This window comes from Netta rufina, assembly GCF_964035555.1.
Source record: "Netta rufina genome assembly, chromosome: Z".
Classification (NCBI taxonomy): Eukaryota; Metazoa; Chordata; class Aves; order Anseriformes; family Anatidae; genus Netta; species Netta rufina.
This window is the reverse complement of record NC_140126.1, coordinates 22,694,207-22,715,234: the sequence shown is the minus strand read 5'-3', so window position 1 is coordinate 22,715,234 and position 21,028 is coordinate 22,694,207. Positions and strand designations below refer to the sequence as shown.

Sequence of the window (21,028 nt, the reverse complement as noted above, 5' to 3'; positions counted from 1 at the left end):
GGCTGCGAGGACTAGCCATTGCTGCTTGCCAGTCGTGAGAGGATGCTTCATTATCCTGCGGTGCTCAGGATCACTGATAGCTGCCTGCCTTAGACCCCCAGAACTACACTCAGAAAGAAAAAATTTGATCAAAGAAACCAAAACATCCTACTGGTGGTGGCAGGACTTTTGTCGTCTCTTAGTGGGTCTCTACATTAAGAAAAAGATTCCAGTAGGCACAACATAAAAAATTAATAGTTGGAAGATTTAGGAAGTAGAACCCTACATTGGTTGTCAAGCTAAAGCCTTTCTGAAGATGCTTCCGTGCAATACAAATATCAAACAACAGCAACAACAAGCTGGTAACTGACTTTTACTTCAGGTGTTAACGAGCTGTTTTCATGTCGCTCTCTGCATTTTTACCTCTCTACCTGTTTTGAATCATTCAGACTTTTGTCACCGTATCTTTGTACTGCCTTAGGTCATCGAATCGTGTTAATATAATGATGGGCGAGAAGCATTACTGTCAAGTCCTCCCAGTTTTTATACCGCAATTTTATTAAACATCTGGTAACAAAGAAGTCAGGCAAACACATAAGTAACTCAGCAGTAATTTTAACAGTCAAAAATCTTCAACTTCTAATGAAAAACTACTTCCCTCCATCCGAATGAACAGTTCCTTTAAACCAATATGCCTTCAGGTTTGTTTTGCTGCAACAGCTGTGAGAATGTTCCATTTTCTTTTTGCATGGAAACTGACCTTTACTAAATACCTGTCAGTCAGTAGCCTTTAACTTTTTTTTTTTTTTTTTTTTTTTTTTTTTGGCTACGAGGCAGCTAGCTTTTTTTTTTTTTTTTTTTTTTTTTTTTAAATCTTTATAGCCCATCAGGCAATGATTGCTCATGCATCCCAGGGCAGAGTACTAACTCTGCCCGTCAGACCCCTCTCTCGTTTCCCTAAACCTTCTCCCACTTAAGACACTAATCAAATCCCTGCAGAACAGCTCTTCTGACTCCAGATAGAGAGCTGAGGATGTTAGGTATTGACAGGAGGTATTTCTCACCCCATTCACTGGAGTTAGGAGTAGTAGGTGTTATTATTTCATCTCTCCTTACAATCTGGGGAATGAAAGAGCAAGAACACCACTTGAATGCAGATAACTCTCATGACAGTCAAATGTGTTATGAATACCCTACCGAGGCAGATTCACACATTGTAAAATAAGAACAAATAGAAAGCCTCCACAGATCAGGGTGGGAACATAGGATGTTGTTAAACATCCTGGAAAAATCCATTTACCAGGAATGGGCTCGGTGTATTTCCTGCCAGACGCTGGTGCATTTTTTGACTATCAGATAGATTTGGTTGCAACACCAATGGAATTTCCCTGAGCACTCTGAAATGTTAAGAGCCCTTTTCTAACCTCTCACAACATACATCCCATTCTCAAATGTTTGTATAAAACCATGCCCAGTAAAGCAAAGTTGCTGGTTATTTTCAAAGTTGCCCGTCTTGACTTCTTCCTAACAGCTCACATTATTGCACAAGCATTTGCAGCCACTTCTGATAGCATGTGCTCTGGAAGCATTGCTCACCAAAAGCATTGCTCATCAAAAGTGAGCATTGGTGTTGGTACCTGCCTGGTACTGTCAAGCACGGGCAGGTAGGAAGGCAGAGAAATCAGTGGAGTATCACACAAACTTACCAACACAGACTATATTTCATTGCGCACCAGCATATAACAGGCCATTGTCTACTTTCCCATTTAATGATGTTAAAGCACAAAATTCAATATTGACAGTTACTTTCACCTGCTACGAAGTACTCTTCAGTTTCTCATTTACTGAAACAACCTTTCAGTCCATTCCAAGTGCTGGGCAAATGATTTATCAGAATGACGGTAACAAAGCACTTGGTTCTAGAAGTTCAAATGTTTACTTCTAAATGTTGATGAAAAAAAATAATGTTAGCACTCAAGAAGTCTTCAGAATCCAAAATCTTCACATGCTAGGTAGAAATTCCAGTGTTTTTCCATTACAGACCATGGTAGAAATTCCTCTGTACGTAGAAGTAATGTCTCATTTACAACTTGTGTCAGACTTTCTACTGAGTTGAACTGGATAGAAGAGCCTGTTGAAAATGAATGCAAATGATTACACAATGCATGCTGAAGCAAGAGAAAGCAATCACTGGCACTATTAATTACACAGGTGTTAGTAATTTGTTAGAACCACGAAGGCATCGCAGATCCCTGTGCCCTAGGATGCTCGTAGCCTAAGACCCCAGATATCTCACCCATGGTGCTACCACAGTACTTGCACAGCACTTACACAGACTTCAGTGAGACAAGGCAGTGCTATGTGTTTTGGTGCTCAGGGTGAGGATCCCTCTCACCACGTCCTTCCTATAATCCTGAATGGACTCCAATGAATTCCAAAATGAAGCTGTACACGTTTATACAAAAAAAAAATTACAGCATTGAACAATGGGTATTTACAGTATTTACATACCTGCTGGACGGAAGCAACTACTGCAATGCGTGAGTTTAAGGCATTTGTGTTGCTGCCAGAGCAACTGAACTTGTAGTTTTTACTGTTAAAATCAGTAACAAAATGGCAGAGTTGAGATCCAGCAACAAATGTTTTTTGTTTGTTTGTTTTTTCCATAGGGGTGCAGAATCCAACAGGCACTTGAGACTGCTGTTTTCAGAGTTACTGGGATTTGTTCCTCTTTCATCCACTCAGTATGGGTATGCACAATGCTAGAGCTGCCACAACCAGCCCAACGTGGAAACTGCCACATGTAGCAGATGCTGGCTGGAAGGATTGTCATGAAAAGTGGTGATGGCCTCTGTTTAAAATAAACGTGTTCTGATGGTGTTCAGTGTCTTGAGGACAGGTATTTCAAGAGGATTAGACTGGCCAAAAGAAATACTTGTTAAAATACAGAGAAAACATGTCTCAAGGTACAGCAGGTGGTCATTTGGCTTGCACTCCTTTCTGATGTGCCATGCCAGGAGTTTGTCTTCCTTTGTCACCAAAGTTTTCTAACTGTGTTACCTACAACAATTCCAATATGCACGAGAGAGTCACTGCACTGACCACACTGGTAGGTCCTAGTGATGAAAAATCTGCATGTCTTGTAGGTATCGGACCTTTTAACTGTGTCTCATGCTCAATGAGCAGTTGCCTGCCATTTCTTGATCACTTGCCACCCGATGCAGAGAAGCAGCAAATTACTAATAAAAGTGAGAGGTCTGAGTTCAGAACTGCAAATACACGATCTTGCACGTGAGAGTGTGTGTTGTTCCACACAGCAAAACTTCTCACTTCAGTGAGAATAGGATATCACTCCATATTTTACACCCCCAGTGTGTCTTCAGTATGTCCCTGGCATAACACAATGCATAATGGAAAAAAAAAAAAAAAAAAGAAAAAGAAAGCATGGTGGAGCTATAATCTGAAGGCTAGTGTATATTGAAGTATCTTGAACTACGGCAAACAAAGACAGGCAGGCTGAATGCATGCCCCATCCGAGAGGTAACATCGCAGTGCTCCTCACACAAAGCTTGCACCTGTTATGAAGGAGTGGTCAGTCACACCAGAGGTCCCTTACACACTCAACTGGAAGTAATTTTCGAAGGGTGTAAGGAGGAATGCCTGAATGGGAAGTTACAAAACAGTTCTAAGGACAATGCCTTCAGGAAAAAAAATATCTTAAAAGCAAGCCTGGGAATATTTTGATAAAATAAACTGGCAGAAACTGAAAGGTTATCATTAATACTGGGTCTAGAGTAACATGACAGGCATGACTTCAACCTGTTTCAATGTGTTGAAAAAGCTTTTTCATCCTGAAATGCCCACATATTGCAGGTCAGCACAGGGAAACTTCTTGGCAAAGTCTGAAGTTATGTGAACAATGTTTTTTCATATCATAATTGGAGAAAAGACATTCATTTTTCACTTGTGGAAATGATCTTTTCAGCACTCTCACTGCAATATTCTAACTTACAAAAAATCTAAAATCAAATTTGGAAGTGTAATAAAGTTATGACCAGATAAATCCATTGGTTTTGTTCGTTGATTTGCCGGCAGCTGATGGCTTTCTTTGCTGATTCCTTTGGGACAAATTAATGTTTTACCAATTGGATGAAGATTTTGTAAAGTAAACACCTAAACACCACCATTCTATTATAAATACAAATTTACCTGAGTGTATACTTTAAAAACAAAAACACACAAACAAAAAAAAAAAAAAACAGAAGCAAACAAAAAAAAATCCTTTTCATTCTAACCTCTAATTTTTAGTAATTTTAGGTAATGGTTAGCAAAAGCACTACAATTTATACACACCAAAGCCTCCACCTTGGTTCTGAACAGCAGTGTTGGGTAAAAGAGTTTCTACATCCACACACAATCTCTTGTTCCTTAGCAGGTATCAATCAGTTTCTTAACATTTAGTCTCTGTGTTTCTTACTCCGTATTCTGAAATAAGCGACTCACTTTGTTCTCATTTCCCTTTTTCTTTCTCAGCTCTTCTTCCCTTTTCTCTCTTTGCTTTCTATTATGTTTATCACTTTAACACCCACTTTGAAGTTTCCTTTCTCCCTTTTGCCATCTGTTAACTCCCTTCCCCTTACTGGCAGCTTACAGGCTTTTAGCAGTGCAGAACTGCTCCCATGCTACTATCCAAAACTCAACTGTGTGCTTCAGGTTCAAAAAAAAGCTTAGGCAGGTAGTGTGCACATAGCCAGGGTTTTTCTCTGCTTTACCACCTTTGCTGTCTTGTCAAGTGCTCTCAGTTTTCTTCCACCTTCATAAACTAGAAGATAAAGTACCAATCATTATCAATATCAGAATTAACTTTTTTTTTTTCTTTTTTTTTTCTTTTTTCTTTTTTCTTTTTTTTTCCTGTAAACCTGGGGAAAACATATTCCCTTGGTACTTTTTCCATCCCGCCTGCCAAGAACTTCTCTGTGTGCATTGGTATCTCTTTCAGCCTTATATTTTTGAAGCCTTTTTAAATGTTTTTCAACTTCTGTTTTTGTTTTGTTACAACTTTACAAGACCTTGCTTCTGTGGTAGATAAGAACCTGAAAATGCTATTTAAGGATAATTCCCATTAGTGGGACAAAAATATAAATGTCAGACCAGAATCTCCAGTTTGCATAAAGGTTAGTCACCAATGATTGCTACTTCTGTGCAGTTATTACTTTTATTTTTAAATGGCTATCCTACCAGTATTGTTTCCAATTAGAAATTGCTGAAACCATCCAGAGATAACATTAAGCATTTTGTAACTATTTTACTGGTGTAAATTATCTGTAAAAGTTATTTAAATGCTCTTGCATTATAACCACCAGCATATTTGAGTCAATATACAGGCAGCAGTCAATCTAGTGTCCATACTTCTGTAATACAGGTGAAGGTTATTGCTACACCTGAGAGAAAGCCTAACTGATTTGTGATATCTGTAGCAAAGTCACAGGAGATGCTATTCATCTAGCTAAAGTTGATCTGGTTAGGTGCAGTAAGTCTAGATGTGGGCTACAGATGCATCAGCAAAGAGAAACTCTAAGGACAACACACTGAAAGATGTCAGCAGTTGATCTACGATTAGGCAGTGAAGATTTAGAACAAAAAAAACAGCCTTAGATTTCAGGATTCTCGTGTTTCTTCTGTGCTCCTTTCAGGACCCCGAACAGAGAACACCAGCCATAAGCCAGGAACCCCAGCAGCCTTTGGCCCTTCACACCCAGAAATGACAGCCAGCACCTCACATAAACAACATTTAGATCCCGTGACTCTTAAGAGGCTGCTACTAAATTGAGGCACATGAGTTCTGCCCCTGCTAGTGGTAATGTTGCAAATGACTTATTTCAGCTAATTAAGACATTAATTGGCATCTTGGAAAATTAGATGACTGTGGACAGTTCATCATTGTAAGACTGTATCTTTCTCTGACAAAATAAGATGCTCCATGGTAACTGTTTTTGTTTGTTTGTCTTGTTGCTTTTTCCCCTCAAAATGCTTTTTCTTCTTTCCAGGTCTCCCCACAGTTCTTGACTCACTTCACATGATGTAGGTCTTCATTCTGACAGATTCTCATTCCCTGTATCCTGTAGTCCAATATCTTTGCCTTTACAAACAGATTAGTGATCTTTGTCTAACAATCAGACGTGACATCCAATTCAGATACCCAAAGGTGAGGTATTCCTTAAAAGATACAGGCTACAGGATTTTCGCTACTTGCTTTGTGACACTCTGCATCCACCTCTGTCCTGATTTTGAAAACACTTTTTCCTCCCCCAAAAAATAATTTATCAAATATACCTGCTGTATTTTTTATATTGGTAGTTAATCCCCTTTCAAAAATTTGAAGATTATTTGTAACATCCTGTGAAATAAATAAATGAATCATTTCCATTTGGAAGCTAACTAATGGATTATAATGATCAGCTGCAGTTTAGCACACAGCTAAAATTGTATCAGGAGGACTTAGAGCACCCAGCCTATGCTTCTTTCATTCACGTATCAGACAGCTACTCACCACAGATCACCTGTAGGTTCAGTTCATCATTTGCCTATAAATAGAATTGGCATGGCAATAATTTGGAATTTAATTCATGCTTTCACAAATCATTATTCTATTCTCTTGATGCTAGATAAAATGGTAGATTTGAGAAAGTACTGTTTCTTCTTCTGCTCAATAAAGAACAGTATTTTGCAGGACTTCATTCTTTCTTTTTGTCCTCCAGTAAGATTGACAAAAGCAATGTCATAAAGCAGAAAAAAATGATTAGGTATCTAGAGTCATTCTTCTCTGAATTCATTTCATAACAGTGACCTTTCTTGTTACACTCTGCTTCTGTATGGAAAAAGAACTTGCAGGCACGATTAAAGAGCAGGAATTCATGCCTTTTATTCTAAGGCATCAGTTTCAAGGTTTACACTGAAATTTCTTTAATTATTTTTATATTTCTTGTAGCAGGAAGTATTGTTCCTGCAACACAGTCAATGAGATTATATACTTTGTGGAAAGATACAGTTACTAGCAAATTTATTTCTAAATATCTGGGGGGAAAAAAAAAGTGTAATATTAATAATACTTCATAGCTTTTCTGCAAGCAGTGCCTATATAGGTGATATAAATACAGTATATCACTCCCCATTAAAACCTGTGCCCACATCATAATCTTATACAGTATCATTTTTTTCTCATTTGCTAGATACATTGGGCATATGCATGCTAGCCGGTAATGAATACTTTGTACGATATCATACACTCTGAATTGCTACTCTTCAGGGTCATTGCGCTGCTGTATTAAAGTATTTTAAGTTTCTTATTTACCAGTCTGGGAACACAAAATAGTAAATTCCTTGCAGAAAGAGAATGTTACAATACAGAAATAAAATGTTACAATAGGCTATCAGGGAAAAGAGAGAATAATTTAAGTCTCAGCAGATCTTACTGTCTTCAGTGTAGCTGTAATTTTATTTTTCCCCAAAAGCTGAGAGGCGTTATTGACAAATACACAAATATCAATCTTGAAATGTATACAGACTCCCATAAAAGAATCTATACTCAGGACTGAATTTATTTAAAAATATATATATATGTGTGTATATATATATATATATATATATATATATATAATATAAAACATTATGCCTGATTACTTTTTTTTCTAACCAAAATATTTTTACACAGCTGTCCAGATGACCTTTCAGTTTCTGGATTAAGTCAATCATTCTACTGAAATACCAAATTAGTAAATTCTCCAACAAATGCATTTACCGATATCAATGCATTTACCAATATCATTTATTAAAAGGCAGTAAGATTGCTCTTAAAGGATTAATAGGAGACTATTTCTCACTCTGACTATCAGGCTGCAGGTTCTCACCACAGGCTTCTCTCTTTTTAGACTTACTATTTTGAGTTATTATTTTATACTTGATTAGACAATAATTCATTTGTGTACTCATATGGAAGGCACATACAGAATTCCCTAAAATTATTTCTAAGCATTTTAGAAAACCTGAGTTTAATGTGCCAAGTTAGTAAGAACCAGCTCCAGAACCAACCCTGAGTAATTAAAAACTATCACTTTAAAATTCTCACAATTTACAGCACAATGAATTGTAGATTGGAAGAAACAGAAGATAATGTATAAGTCAATTTACAGCTCAGGTCAGAACAATTATTTGATAGAAAAAACAATAGTTCGTGCTTTTTGTGCACTGGCAAAATCTACAAGAGCTGTGATTCATTCAATGGATTTTATGTGGAGTCTCAGAACAACTTCTAGAGACTTCTCCCTAGCTGTTATTGTGTGGTGATTTAAACACTGAATTGTTTTCCTTAGAAGATTTGTTCCAACTTTGTGAAAAATTGGTCCTGAAAAAACAAAAAAGAAAGAAAAAAAAAAGTGCAATATTACCCAAATGCTCATCAAGGTAAGATTATGAGGTATGAGGTTGTCTACTAACTGCCTTAATTTGACCAAAAAAAAAAAGTCTGTCTTCTCCCTGTTTCAAGCAACACAGCAGCTGAAAGCACTTCCTCTTGAGGCTTGCTGTTAATCACATTGCTTTTCATTTATTGCTTTCTTGAGTAAGGTAGAAAAAAGACTGATGTGTATTTGGAACGTTATCTACAACAGTTCTGTTTGTCTTAGTCTTCTCGCGGTCTCCACAGGACCACCAAAGCAGATGAAAAGCCGCTATGTGCAACTGAAAGGTCAGTTATCAAAGGATTTCCCTTACACCTTTTTTATTTTTTTATTTTTTTTCACAAAATAAAAAGGCCAGAGAGCCACTGCTTAAAGCTTTTAGGAGTCAGTTTACTTACTTTTAGCCAGACTTCCTAAGAAAATGAGTCTCTTATGCAGAGGAAAAAGAAGCAATTGTCAGTAATTGTAACATATAAGATTCCAACATAGATATATGGAAAAAAGGTCACCATGAGCATGGTCAAGCACTGGAACAGCTTGTACCGAGACGTTGTGGAACATCCATCCTTGAAGATATTCAGAAATTGACTGGGCAAGGCCTGGAGCAACCTTATCTGACTTGGAAGTTGGCCCTGCTTTGAGCAGGAGGCAGGGCTGGAGACCTCCAGAGGTGCCATCTGACCTACATTAGTCTATGGTTCTGTGAGATCACTCTCACTGTCACCTAGGTACTTTTGAAGTGATGTTCCAGTTTCAGAAATTAATTAATCAAAAAAAAAAACAGGTAAGAAATCACATAAATTAAAATCTTACAATTGGTTTCCACAACATGTAGTCCTTGATAACTTTTTCTTGTTTTTCCTTTTTTGACCACCTCAAAAGTGAATTTTGTTTGGTTCTTGCTAGCCACTCAGCTCAACTCCCAGTCAGTCACACAACATTCTGCCTTTTACCTTGCTGGCAGTCACGTAAGAGCAGGTAGAGGATTTTGGAAAGGAAAAATGTGCAGAAGGAATAAGCCTATACTTCAGTAATGGCATGCAAAGTTACTGGAAAATACAGCTTTGTAAATTGTGCTGACAGAACTATTTGCTTCTTTATAAAGTATGTAACTACCTAAAGCAAATGTCTGGAACTTAGAAGTGCTGGAAAATATTTTTAAATATTTTGTCTTTAAGTCATAATGAAGAGAACACAGCATGCATTCAAACACTATCAAAAATAAATTTTTGAAGCCAGAACTCAAATAATAGATGTACCATGAAATAACTGAGACGGAAAAATATTCTGGATAGAAGTATTAGTCTATGATCTCACACTGCTTCCAAAGTACAAAATATAAAGTAGCAGAAAATATAAATAATATATAGTGCATGCCCCTGTCTTTTACAATCACATAAATAAGGACATTGTGTGGTTAATGAATACTCTGCTACAGGTAACAAGGAAGACACATCTATTAAATGCAGGAAGCATATTTGTAAGATGCTGCGGACTTTATTTTTTTTTTTACACTTCTCTGTACTTCTCCTCTTCCATATAATTATTGCCATTATTGATGGTGATGGTGGGCCACTACTTCAGTAATTCCCAACCACAAAATTCAGATATACAGAGTCAAGCTCCTGTGAGTCATGATGTTTTGTGTGTCTTCCCCCGCCTTCACCCCTCACCAAAAAAAAAAAAAAAAAAAAAGGAAAGAAAGAAGAATTAATCTTGGGGTTCTTGATTCACATACTGATTTTGGAATCACTAAATGTTCAAGATCTTTTTCAGCTATTCTCCAAAAATATTAAGATAATAGTTGCAGAGTTTTTCACTGAAAGTAGTTTCTGACTTAGTTCTCTAAGCCTTGCAGAATCTGTAACTCTGAATTGGAACTCTATGCAGCACCGAAAGTATTACAAGCTTTCAAGTATGGGTTACCTTTCTTTACATTACAGCTACTTAAGGCAAGGAAATATAATCTACACTGGGCCAGATTTGGGTTTTGGAGTAATACCTAAGTAATATTTCAACAAGTTCAATGAAGCAAAGAGACCCCTCTTCTGAAGAGTTCACAATTTAAAATCTAATGGAAGATTCTTGCCAATACGTATATGCAATGTTTACTAGTACCCTAATGTTACACCTGTCTATGAGGTATAGATACACTTCATAGTTCTGTTTCATGCTGCTGAAGCACTTGGATTTAAATATTCTCCTGCTACATCAGCAGTTTCAGCCTCACAACTTTCTACTGCGTAAGGACAAGAAGATAAGACTGACTAGCAAGAAAAATGAAATTAATTACACTTCTATCATTTTTCCAGGACTAGTGAAGCCGCAAAAGAAAACTAGTTAAAAGTCAATTTAAAATGGCTGAGCTTTACATTCAGAATTTATTTAGCATGAAGTAAAGAAGCAATGGCGTTGTGCATCTGAATGTTTCTTAGGAAACAAATGTAAAGGGCAAACAATACAGCAAATCCATCTTTGAGCTATATGGGTTCTGATGGCATTTCCAAAGCTTCATTTAAGAGATTTGATAAAATATACTGAGACAGTTGTTTTTAAAGAATTTTCATTACTAACTAAGAGTTTGATTTTGATAATTTATATTCAAAAATATTTTTGTTCAGACTTGAAATCTGAAAAGGTTCTCCTCAGAAGTGGATACAAAAGGTTTGGGTTCTGCAAGCTCAAAAAGTGGAAAAAGGTTTGTTTGTTACATTTTTTTAAAGATTATACTGCACAATAAGCAGTTCCTTCCTTCACTTAAAAGAGTAATTGCAGCAAATAATTAAAAAATCTATACATAGAACAATGTTTCTGTGGATTTCCAAGTTACTAATTTTTATTTTATTATACATTTTTATTTTTGCATAATCCCCACATCTGTTAGAGTGGGGATTTTTGTCTACAAAATAAACTTTTCTGTATAAAATGAACCTACCCTCTTGCTAGAAGTTTCCAGAAGTTAGCACACAGATAATAGGGCAACAAGGACCACACATGCTACGAGACAGTTATGTTGGTAAGCAGAAGTACAACTAGTACCTTGAGAAAAAATGAACATGGCTGGCTAATCATTTGTTTAGCAGAGAAACACGGTTCCTGTGAGCCATAACGTGTAACTTTTCAATTCATATCAAAGGGAGTTCAGCCTGTTTGGTTGGTTGGTTGAAACATAAATGTTAAGACAATGTATTATATAATCTATATAATCTTTATAATTAATATATAAACTTTTATAATTATATAATCTATATAATCTATCTTTTGTGATTTTAAAACCACCTCCCTCCAAATATTCTGCCCTGGCAGTTAAGACACTCAGTCTAATTTCTTCTATAACACACGCACACAAACACACAGAGAACTAGGCTAACAAAGCATTTTCTGCAGAAGATTCTCAACTCCAGGTTTTACTTCAACTTTTGTACTGCAGCTGAAGGGCCTATGTATAGTCTTGAAGTATCGTAAGGAATTGCTCTACAGTGTGGATACCCTTTTGGTTTACAGTGGTTGACACGGACGTAGACGCTTCACCTCTGATAGATAGCCTTGTTCCTGTTTGCCACAGCAGGAACCGACTCAGCACTGTTACCCACTCCAGTGCACAGTGACACTGGCCATGGTGAGGGTGTGAGCTGACTGCTCTGACTCTGCACTGCTGTTGATCAGGGCTGTTGGTGGTCAACAGGGCTGGGGTGTAATCAACAGTAGTAGAGGCAAAAATGCTAGCTCAAAGTGCAGTAAGCACTGTTGAAATTCTGCAAATACTACAGATAATGTGCAATCAGCATGTAATACTGAAAACACAAATTTAAAAGCTCAGTGAACTCCACACAGATCTCAGCATCTTCAGTAACATTTCCTCTCTTCTCTCTGAATTAGACTACACTCATTATGTTATTCCACAGTGCTGTTATATCATATTTCTCTTCCAGAAAGCATTTGTCTTTGCTCTTACTCTGTGGAGACAAGCAACTAAATACTTCAAATGACATAGAGTTATTTTGTTAACTACATCAAAATAACAAAATGTTTCTAATTTGGATGCAGGAGAGTAGAACATACAGAGCTCTCAAAAACTTAATTATTACCTCTTTTAGATCAATCTAACCCATCAGCAGAGTCATCATTTTTCCCCAGCACTCCTTCCCTCCCCCAAACAAATCAATTCCCTTCAACCTACTTTCTTTTTACCTTGTGTAACTGCTTTATATCCCCTGCCCCACCTTTTTTTTTTTTTTTTTTTTTAACCAGTTAATAATATAAACAAACAAACAACAAAACTTACTCCTTAATTCTCTGGTAACTGGGAGACTTTCAGCTGCTTCTCTTTCAGTGCATAGCAATGCTTTCACAGTTTCTGTATGAGTTCTTGGATGCATGTTGCTCAGGTCAAAGCTCCCAACAGGCAGAGCAACAGAGTCAGTGCAGGGACTCAGGCAGTGCTGGGTGTGGTTGCTCGGCTCCCTTGTGATAAAATTCTTTCCTGGGAATGCAAAAAGATGAAGACAACATTGTTCTATTTATTTATAACAGTATTATCTAGTGCTGGTGGTTTAATGCTTTAACGCACAGAATAGTTACGATTTTTATCTTTCTTGAAGGCAAATCCTGAAATTCCCACTCAGCTTGACATTCTTTAATACGTAAGGAGTTTTTGGTTTTCTGCTGCTTTACATCTGAGCTGTAGATGCTAGATGATGACTGGGGCATTCTCTTTTTTCCTTGGCAAAATTACTTTAGATGCCATACAAATTTAGCTTGAAAAGTAGCCTACTAAATATGCATGAGTTTCATTGCATGTCTCAAGGAAAGCAGAAACATGAGGTATCATGTATGATCACAACAAAACTACTCTTATTTGCTTTCATGCAATCCTCGTGAGCTCAGTCACTCATTTCATGCTCAATACCTGAAGGAACACTAGCATCAACATTCTGAAACAGTTTCCATGGATCAGCCATTAAGAAATCACCCCAATTTCCTTGAAAACACCCTTTATTACTCATAGTTTTTGCATCATTCATAAACTAAAGGTAGGGAGTCATTCTAATATTTGCAGATGTCCAATGGCTATTAAAGGCAGTCAGGGATTGCCAGGGCCCAAGAACTGCACCAGTCACACTGTTTTCCAAAGACCATCTTCCCAAAATAGCAACCTGGAAAATGTATGTATGTATTACACTTGCTGTTAAAACTGGCTATGCTTTTATTTTAAGCCACTGAAATGTAAAATCTCTGAAATGAACATCTGCTCTGCAACTGACATCTGCGCTTCAGCTGACATCTGCTTCTGAATCCTTGCTTACTCCTGGCCATTTTTTCGTAAACATTATGTCTGTACAGCATTTATCAGAAAGGACACAGGAATAAATTCTAAACCACATAATCATAGTTTATTCTGCTTCTCCAAATACAGACAGTCTAGAATTATTGTATATCTTCTCAATGTTTATTTCTCACTCAGACTTGAATACAGTAATTCCTGCTAGTGTGATCCTACAAGATACTAAAGGCTCAGACTTAAAGAAGAGGCATAGGTGTCTAAAGTACAGTTTAGTTGGGATTTAGATAATTCACTCCCAAACTGCAATTTGTAAAACTTCTGTTAAACACTGTTTAAAAAAAATAAATAAATAAAAATAAATTTTTTTTTGCTTAATGGGATCTTCAAGTAGTTTCCATTAACCTTCCTCAAGGGCCTAAACTTCTGCTACTATACAATCCTGGAAGAACCTCCATCTCAAAAAGCTGAAAAACTAGGACTTTTCTTATGCTATCAGCAGCCACAGAACAGGAACTCCTTCACCTGTCTTGCATAAGAGCCTTAATTTATTAAAGGTTCTTAGGACATGCTTCCTACATTGGTCTGTATGCAAAATTCAGTAGTAGCTGTTTCTTGCTGTAAAAAGATGACTAGATACAGCCACTGCCACATCATTTTCTTCCCGCTATCCCATCCTCTTCATACAATAGCTCAGTGACCAGAACATTGAGCTAAAATATGGAAAGCTGGAAAAAGTGCAAGGGTATTACTTAAAATAATGGCATTCTGCTCTGAAAATAGTCAAATCATCAGGCCCAGTATTCTCTTCTAGCAGTGTTCTGGAATGCATTGAAGTGAATACAATTCATTATTTCAGAAAGAAAAAGAAAAGAGTTATTCCTCAAATAAGCAGGATACACTTCTATTATAAAATACACATGTAGTGTTTGATTATATATTTAAAAAATAATATTACATATTAGGACCGTTATGTTATATATTAGAGAATAGAAGTGTGCTTGTGAGTAGCTTGCATCCATATTAACAAACCTTCCTACGCTCTCAAGCAGGCTGACTGCAGGCAAAGTGCCCCTTGGGAGCTGCCCTTGGAATAAGCTCTCTCTCAAACCACCTGCAACCATTCTCACAGTACAACAACAGAGGTTAATCATCTTCTGGAAATTTTTAAGACCCTGTTTAATTTCCTAGTATGTATCTGGCCATGTAGTATCTGAAATGGAACTGAAAGCAAGAACACTTCAGCTTTCCCTCCTCAATTTCCCACCTAGGACTAACGGTTGAACATTAATATGATCTTACATTACACTTGAGAACACAAAACCTCAAAAAAACAACACAAAAAGAGTATTTACTCTTTTCTAGATTACCCTAGAACACCCTGGGCTGTCTATGAAAAGCATGAAAATAAATAAATAAATAAATAAATAAATAAATAGATTAATAATAATAATAATAATAATAATAAACACATTTACTGATCCCCAGTCTGATTTATGTTTTTCAAGTTATTCTTTGAAGAAACTGATTTCCCTGTTTTAGAAGTTATAATATTTATCATAAATCTTCCATGAGAGGAGAAATTTATAAGAAGTAGTGAAATATTCAAAAGCCTATAAAAAGATAGAGACTAAATCCATTTTTTAAGTCTCTTACACCCAGTAAAAACTTAACTTACTGAAGCAGGACAATATAATCTCATCATCTTAGTGTTCTTATCCTGAAGCAATTATCAGTAGAACATGATAGTTTGAATATCAGATTAGATATTTTACAAGAATATATCTTAATTTACTTTTAGTATCTTAAGAACAGACCAAGCCTGGTATCCCAGTTCACGTGAGGTGCACTGACTCATCAAATTAACAGACCCAATTACAAGAGCCTAAAAGCTTTTCAGATTCCAAGTGCAATTGACTGTCAAAGACACCTGGGTTTCCCTGGAAGCACATCAGTTATCAAAATCAGGCTAAAGTTCTTAGGTCTACTGTGCAGTTCTGAAAAAAACTATTCAATGTCATTTTCTCATATTAATGCACTCTGTTTCTTATGACTGATTATTTCTAGAGAATAATATGTCTCCCTAGTTATTAATGTTGCTTTAACATACCAGAAGATTTCCACTGACACAGATTATTCAGTATGACTTTAATATGTACATACAATTAAGATATTCGTCTATCTGGGTTTCCAACAGAGTAAACAAAGTATTAAATTCACTTATTAAAATCTTCACTTTTTCTCTATATTAAATATTTTAGACAAAATTTTACATAAATATTTTTATATAGCAGCTATGTCATAATTATTCTCTCAACACAACCACATTGTGAAAGAAAAGAAACATGTACTTCTTTAAAGGTAACTAGTAATTTCTGTCACTATGTTTCAAGCCCAAGATCTACAATACACATGTAGAAAAGAATAAATCAGAAAGCAGTGGATGAAATTGGAATTTAAGCTCTTTAGAAATCACTTTCTGCTGCTTTCAGTCATGGTGAATATTAGATTTTGTGGTACATACCCAAGGGCTCTCTTTGTTGTGATGGTAATTCCAGGTCATTAGAAACAGGCACTTCTTCAACAAGAAGTTTTGACAGCTGTGTCCCATGATACATAACCTGCACAAACAAATCTAAATCACTAACTGGTCATTCTAATTACTTTGTGTTTTGTTTTGTTTTGTTTTGCCTTCCTGATAGGTGACAAATTTTCACTTTTCTTATAGTATTGAGTTTATGCATATAATAGTCTAATCTGTGTCTATCAATATCAAGCAGTAATTCTGCTTATTTGAATTCTGACTGACAAAACATACTTTATCTGCTAAGCCCTGTAAACCATGCCACTGTTTTTGCAACATTTGTCCCTGACACTCTGACGTTTCAGTAAGATTGCTCCTTTTTGTTCTCTTAACTACCTTTCAGCTTTTCCTGTCAGTCCCTTAATCATTTTTAAAACTAATCTTTAAAAGCACTGAGAGCTTACAGAGTGGGCATTCCACAGTCTCTGAACTAGTTCATCACTGTATATCTGCTCTTTTTCTGGGGTTATGTACCTCTCTGTTTGGGGTTATGTACCTCTCTGTTTGCTGCTCATTCGTTCACAGTAAGAAGACTTTACAATTTAGGCTTGTACTGTCTTCTGTTTTAAGAACTAAGAACTAGAGGTCCTAAATGATGAAAATATTTTCTAACTGCATTTTACCTTCTGAGTTACAGATTTGTGGAATTTGTTATTCCTATTTATTAGTATTATTTCAGAGAGTAAAATTAGGCCTACCTTGTTCCACACATATTTCCATGTCACAGAAATATCACTTCCTAATAGGTCTTTCACCCACTGAACTGGATTCTGAAGTATTTTGTTTTCACTTGTTTTGATCTTGCCATTCTCTAGGAGTGTGGCTTTATGACTAAATTCCTAAGAAATAAAAATTAAGGAGGAATTTTTCATTCATAAATCAACAAATCTAAATTAAAATCCTTAAAATATGGGAAAATAATGAAGGATGATATAACTGCAATGTTGCAGCTAGCTTGTTTTTTCTCAAAAAAAAAAAATTCATTGCCACTATGTATCATAAACTGTGATACATAAGATAAGAGGATCTATTCCAACAGAAGAAGATGTTTTGGCCCCATAGTTAACACTATCAGAGGACAACTCACCCTAGGTTTGAGATCAAGTTCATTTTAATAACAAGTGCTTGTCAGAACAGTATTTCCACTTTATTTCCTCTTAGACATAACAGAGCTGTGAATAAATTAATTTGCAAAAGAGAACTTAGGAACTCAAACCCCAGAAAAATGTAACTCGAGGTCAGTCTCTCAGCTGTGTGGAATAAATCCATGTCACAGTACAATTCCAACATTTCAACATTTCAAAGATTCAACATATTTGCACGAAACTTTATCTACATCAAGAGACATTAAATGGAGAAACCTGACAGCCTTACCTTATGCAAAATTAAGTATAAAAGAATTTATTGTTACTGTCTCTTTGGGAGACTAACACAGACCAGTTCTGAAAACTTAAATGCACCTCTGGAAACATGGCTTACAGTTGTTTACAGATCAGTAAGTTATGGTTTTGTTATACTGGTCTTGTTATACTGGCTAACACAGCAAAAATAGTTGTTGATTGGTAGATTGTTGATTGTGGACTGTTAGAACTTGCTAACTTTGCCTAGCATGCACGAGGTTAAACAGTCACAAAAGGAGAATGATCCATCAGATTCAACTACTTTCTACCACGACAAATGGCTTGGCTCTCTGTCTGTAAGAACCTAAATGAAGATGTTTAACCCAAACATTCTGATGAACACTAAATCCAGTTTACAGGCTCATAGCTCACAACTGTAACTATAAAGAAGGGAACTTTACTGATCATCTCTTCTTTGCAGTGCAACGGATACTGGCTTCTTAACTCCAATCTCTACAATACTCACTGTCTTCTAAGACACAAATGAGTGCCATTTTCATTCTACTAAAAACCACTGACTTCTGTAAACCCCCAACATCAACATTTCAAAATAGGGTTATAATTCCTCACACCTACATGTATCAGGCTGATATCATAGGTAATGGTCTTCAGATACAACAGTAAGCATACCAAATTCTTCATCCTTGAAATTAGTCATCTTGGGGTTTGGAGGAATATTACATTTCCTTCAACAATATGAAGAATGTGTATAGATCTATGACAGGACTCAGTGTAGAGAGCTGTAACTTGCTAACACTGTCTTATGTTACTAATCACAGTAACACACCAAACAGCTGCTCTCAGCAGAAAAGCATTCCTGAGCAGATTGTAGGTGCATAAATGAGGGTCTTTTCTACATTAACTATACCTGATTAGCTGAAAAGAACCTTTCATATTTTAGTCGATATGTTGCCCTGGAAATCAACTAACTCACAGCTGGGAATTCAGTCAATAATTCCATCGTTTACTCAATACAAAGCCAGTTCCCTGGCAGCTGTCTTGCAAATCTGCTTTGTATTTGGAAGCACGGGGGCATGTTTTTATATTTAAAAAGAGGTTGATTTTACTTTTACTTTTTGAAAATGTGGTTCGCATCAGACTCCAAAACCAGCTGGCGTGTAAGCAAGTAATTTTGCATGCTTTCATGTCTGCCATGGCACAGTGAAATCCTTAGTGTTACATTAATTTATTTGAGGGACCTGACAGTTGCTTCAAAAATCACATAGTCATAAGGACTTTAACGTACCCCCTCCTTTCAGTCTGAAAGCTGGGTATTACACAATGTAGACCAACTAGCAATTCCACCCTGTTTTTTAGCAATAGGAAGTACTAAGAAACCAATAATGCAAAGTTAAACACAAACTTTACATATTCAGTGTTTTGGGTGTTAAAGTCATGGGATAACAGAATACATTATATGTAGCATTTTCCCTCAAAACACATAAAAAATTATCCGTAACTAATGCATAAATTTTTTCACTACCAAAAGCTGAAGATACAGACTGCTGTTTCCCCATTTTAGTGTTTTTTAATTATTTGCTAATATTAGCATTATTCTATCTCAACAATTACCTGCAGTTTGAATTCTAAAACATTTTCTCCTGGCTTAATCCTTCCCAACTGAAGAAGATCTATCAACTGAAGCTTCTTCTTGTTTTTTCTTTTATACTTCACTTGTTTTTGTTCACATTCCTGATAACTATAGCCCTGGGAAGATTTCTTACTAAGGCTTGCTGGATAATCTGTGTTTGCTGTAAGATTTGTAAGCACTAAGTTGTCATTAAATGGGTTCTCACTGCACTGAAAGATCATTTTCTGCAGAGTATTTGGAAAGTTCTCTGTGGATGTTGACACAATTACTTGCTGGTGCTGCTGCTGGAAAACTTCTTTCTTATTTACATATCTGTGTAAATCCTCATCTGTAAGAACCTGCTGACAGTCACTGCCTGGCTGACAAACATTGTTATTGACAACAGTGCTTCGGGCTTCTGAAATATTTAATGTGTTGGTCACTGAAGTGGGATGTAAAGACTTGTTTCCTTGCTCTGCAACTGCTACACAATCAATGTTATTTTGCTGTGAATTCTTTGTTTCAGTAGTGGAACCAGCAGTTTCTGAAGACACAGTCACCACTTCTACAGCATTTGACATAGTATTGAAGGGGTATTTTCTTATCATCTTTTTAGATGTAGAAGTATGATCAGAAACCTCTTTGCTTCTAATTGCTTCTTTATTTGTTTCTCTCTCAGCCAAGCAGTTGTTTGGATGTTGGCTGCATTCCTGAGCTGAAAATCTATTTTCTAAAGAGAGATGTGCTTCTACTCTGTTTCCATTAGGCATGCTGGCACCAGGCCCCGTATCAGATGTAACTACATCAGGATGCATGATTTCATCAGCAGCTAAACCTGGTCCTTTACCATTTCCATAGGAAAAAACTGTGTTTGAGAATTGGTGCTCTAACTGTGCTGCTCTGAATACTTGCTTTGTTTTTCTGTAATTTTGTATTTTCTGGACTAACTCCTCCTGGTTTTGGGCAACAGTCAACAGACTCTTTTGCCTGGAAGCAAGGCTAACTACTTGTTCCCTCAGTGCTCCCTTCTTAAAAGATTCCACTGAAGCCCTACAGAAAATTAGAAAAGTCGTATTTAAAGACCCCATAGTTACTATGAACAGAGAACAAAAACAGTATAATATATGTAACTCACTAAAAACAAAGTAGATTTCCAAGGACTTTACCAACATCTAAAATTTGAACAATGTATAATCATGTATAAAGTTTATGGTTCAGATCCAAGGTTTCATACAACAAACTGCATAATTCTGTCTAGATGTAGCATGAAAGCACCAAAACTACAGAAAAAACCTTATACCACCCTTCACTCCTAGAATCTAACCTGGGTCTCTATTACCATTGGCCAGCCTTTTATCATTGCAAGTAGCAATGGTTCATTGAATTCAAAGCCTTTGCAGCTCAGGTTTGAAGCCTTTTACAATGAGCTTAGAATGAATTTCTAAAGGAAGCATGGAAGTACTACAAGACATTTTTACGGTCTTCCGCTGTAAAACATTTAGTGAACACCAAAACTGTAATAATATCACATGACCATTCAGACAAAAGCATTTTAGGAAGCTGTATGCCAGTTTGGAAATCTCTTTCCCTTCATCAGGTCTTGCTTCCTGGTTGAACTGGTCCTGGTTGAGCTGGTCTCCCTGTAAGACTCTTTCCAGGGATTCACCTCCTGATAGAAGGGAATTCTTTGTTTTCCCACTTCCTTTGGCACAAGAACCACCAGCATGGCCTAATACTCTTTTCTCCTCATCTCCCCTC

General features: G+C 36.5%; 1 protein-coding gene across 1 annotated transcript in view; it reads right to left on the bottom strand.

Annotated features, from left to right (window-relative positions):
• Window positions 1-1,964: 1,964 nt before the first annotated feature.
• The window catches only part of ANKRD31 (ankyrin repeat domain 31), a gene marked incomplete at both ends in the record, with an annotated part of 65,342 nt that continues 46,278 nt past the window's right edge, over window positions 1,965-21,028 (bottom strand). The window contains 5 exons of the mRNA XM_084305146.1: window positions 1,965-2,110; window positions 12,721-12,792; window positions 16,241-16,337; window positions 16,999-17,139; window positions 19,273-20,320. Of these exons, the coding sequence (XP_084161272.1) occupies window positions 1,965-2,110; window positions 12,721-12,792; window positions 16,241-16,337; window positions 16,999-17,139; window positions 19,273-20,320 (1,504 nt within the window). The remainder of the gene's footprint in view (window positions 2,111-12,720; window positions 12,793-16,240; window positions 16,338-16,998; window positions 17,140-19,272; window positions 20,321-21,028) is intronic.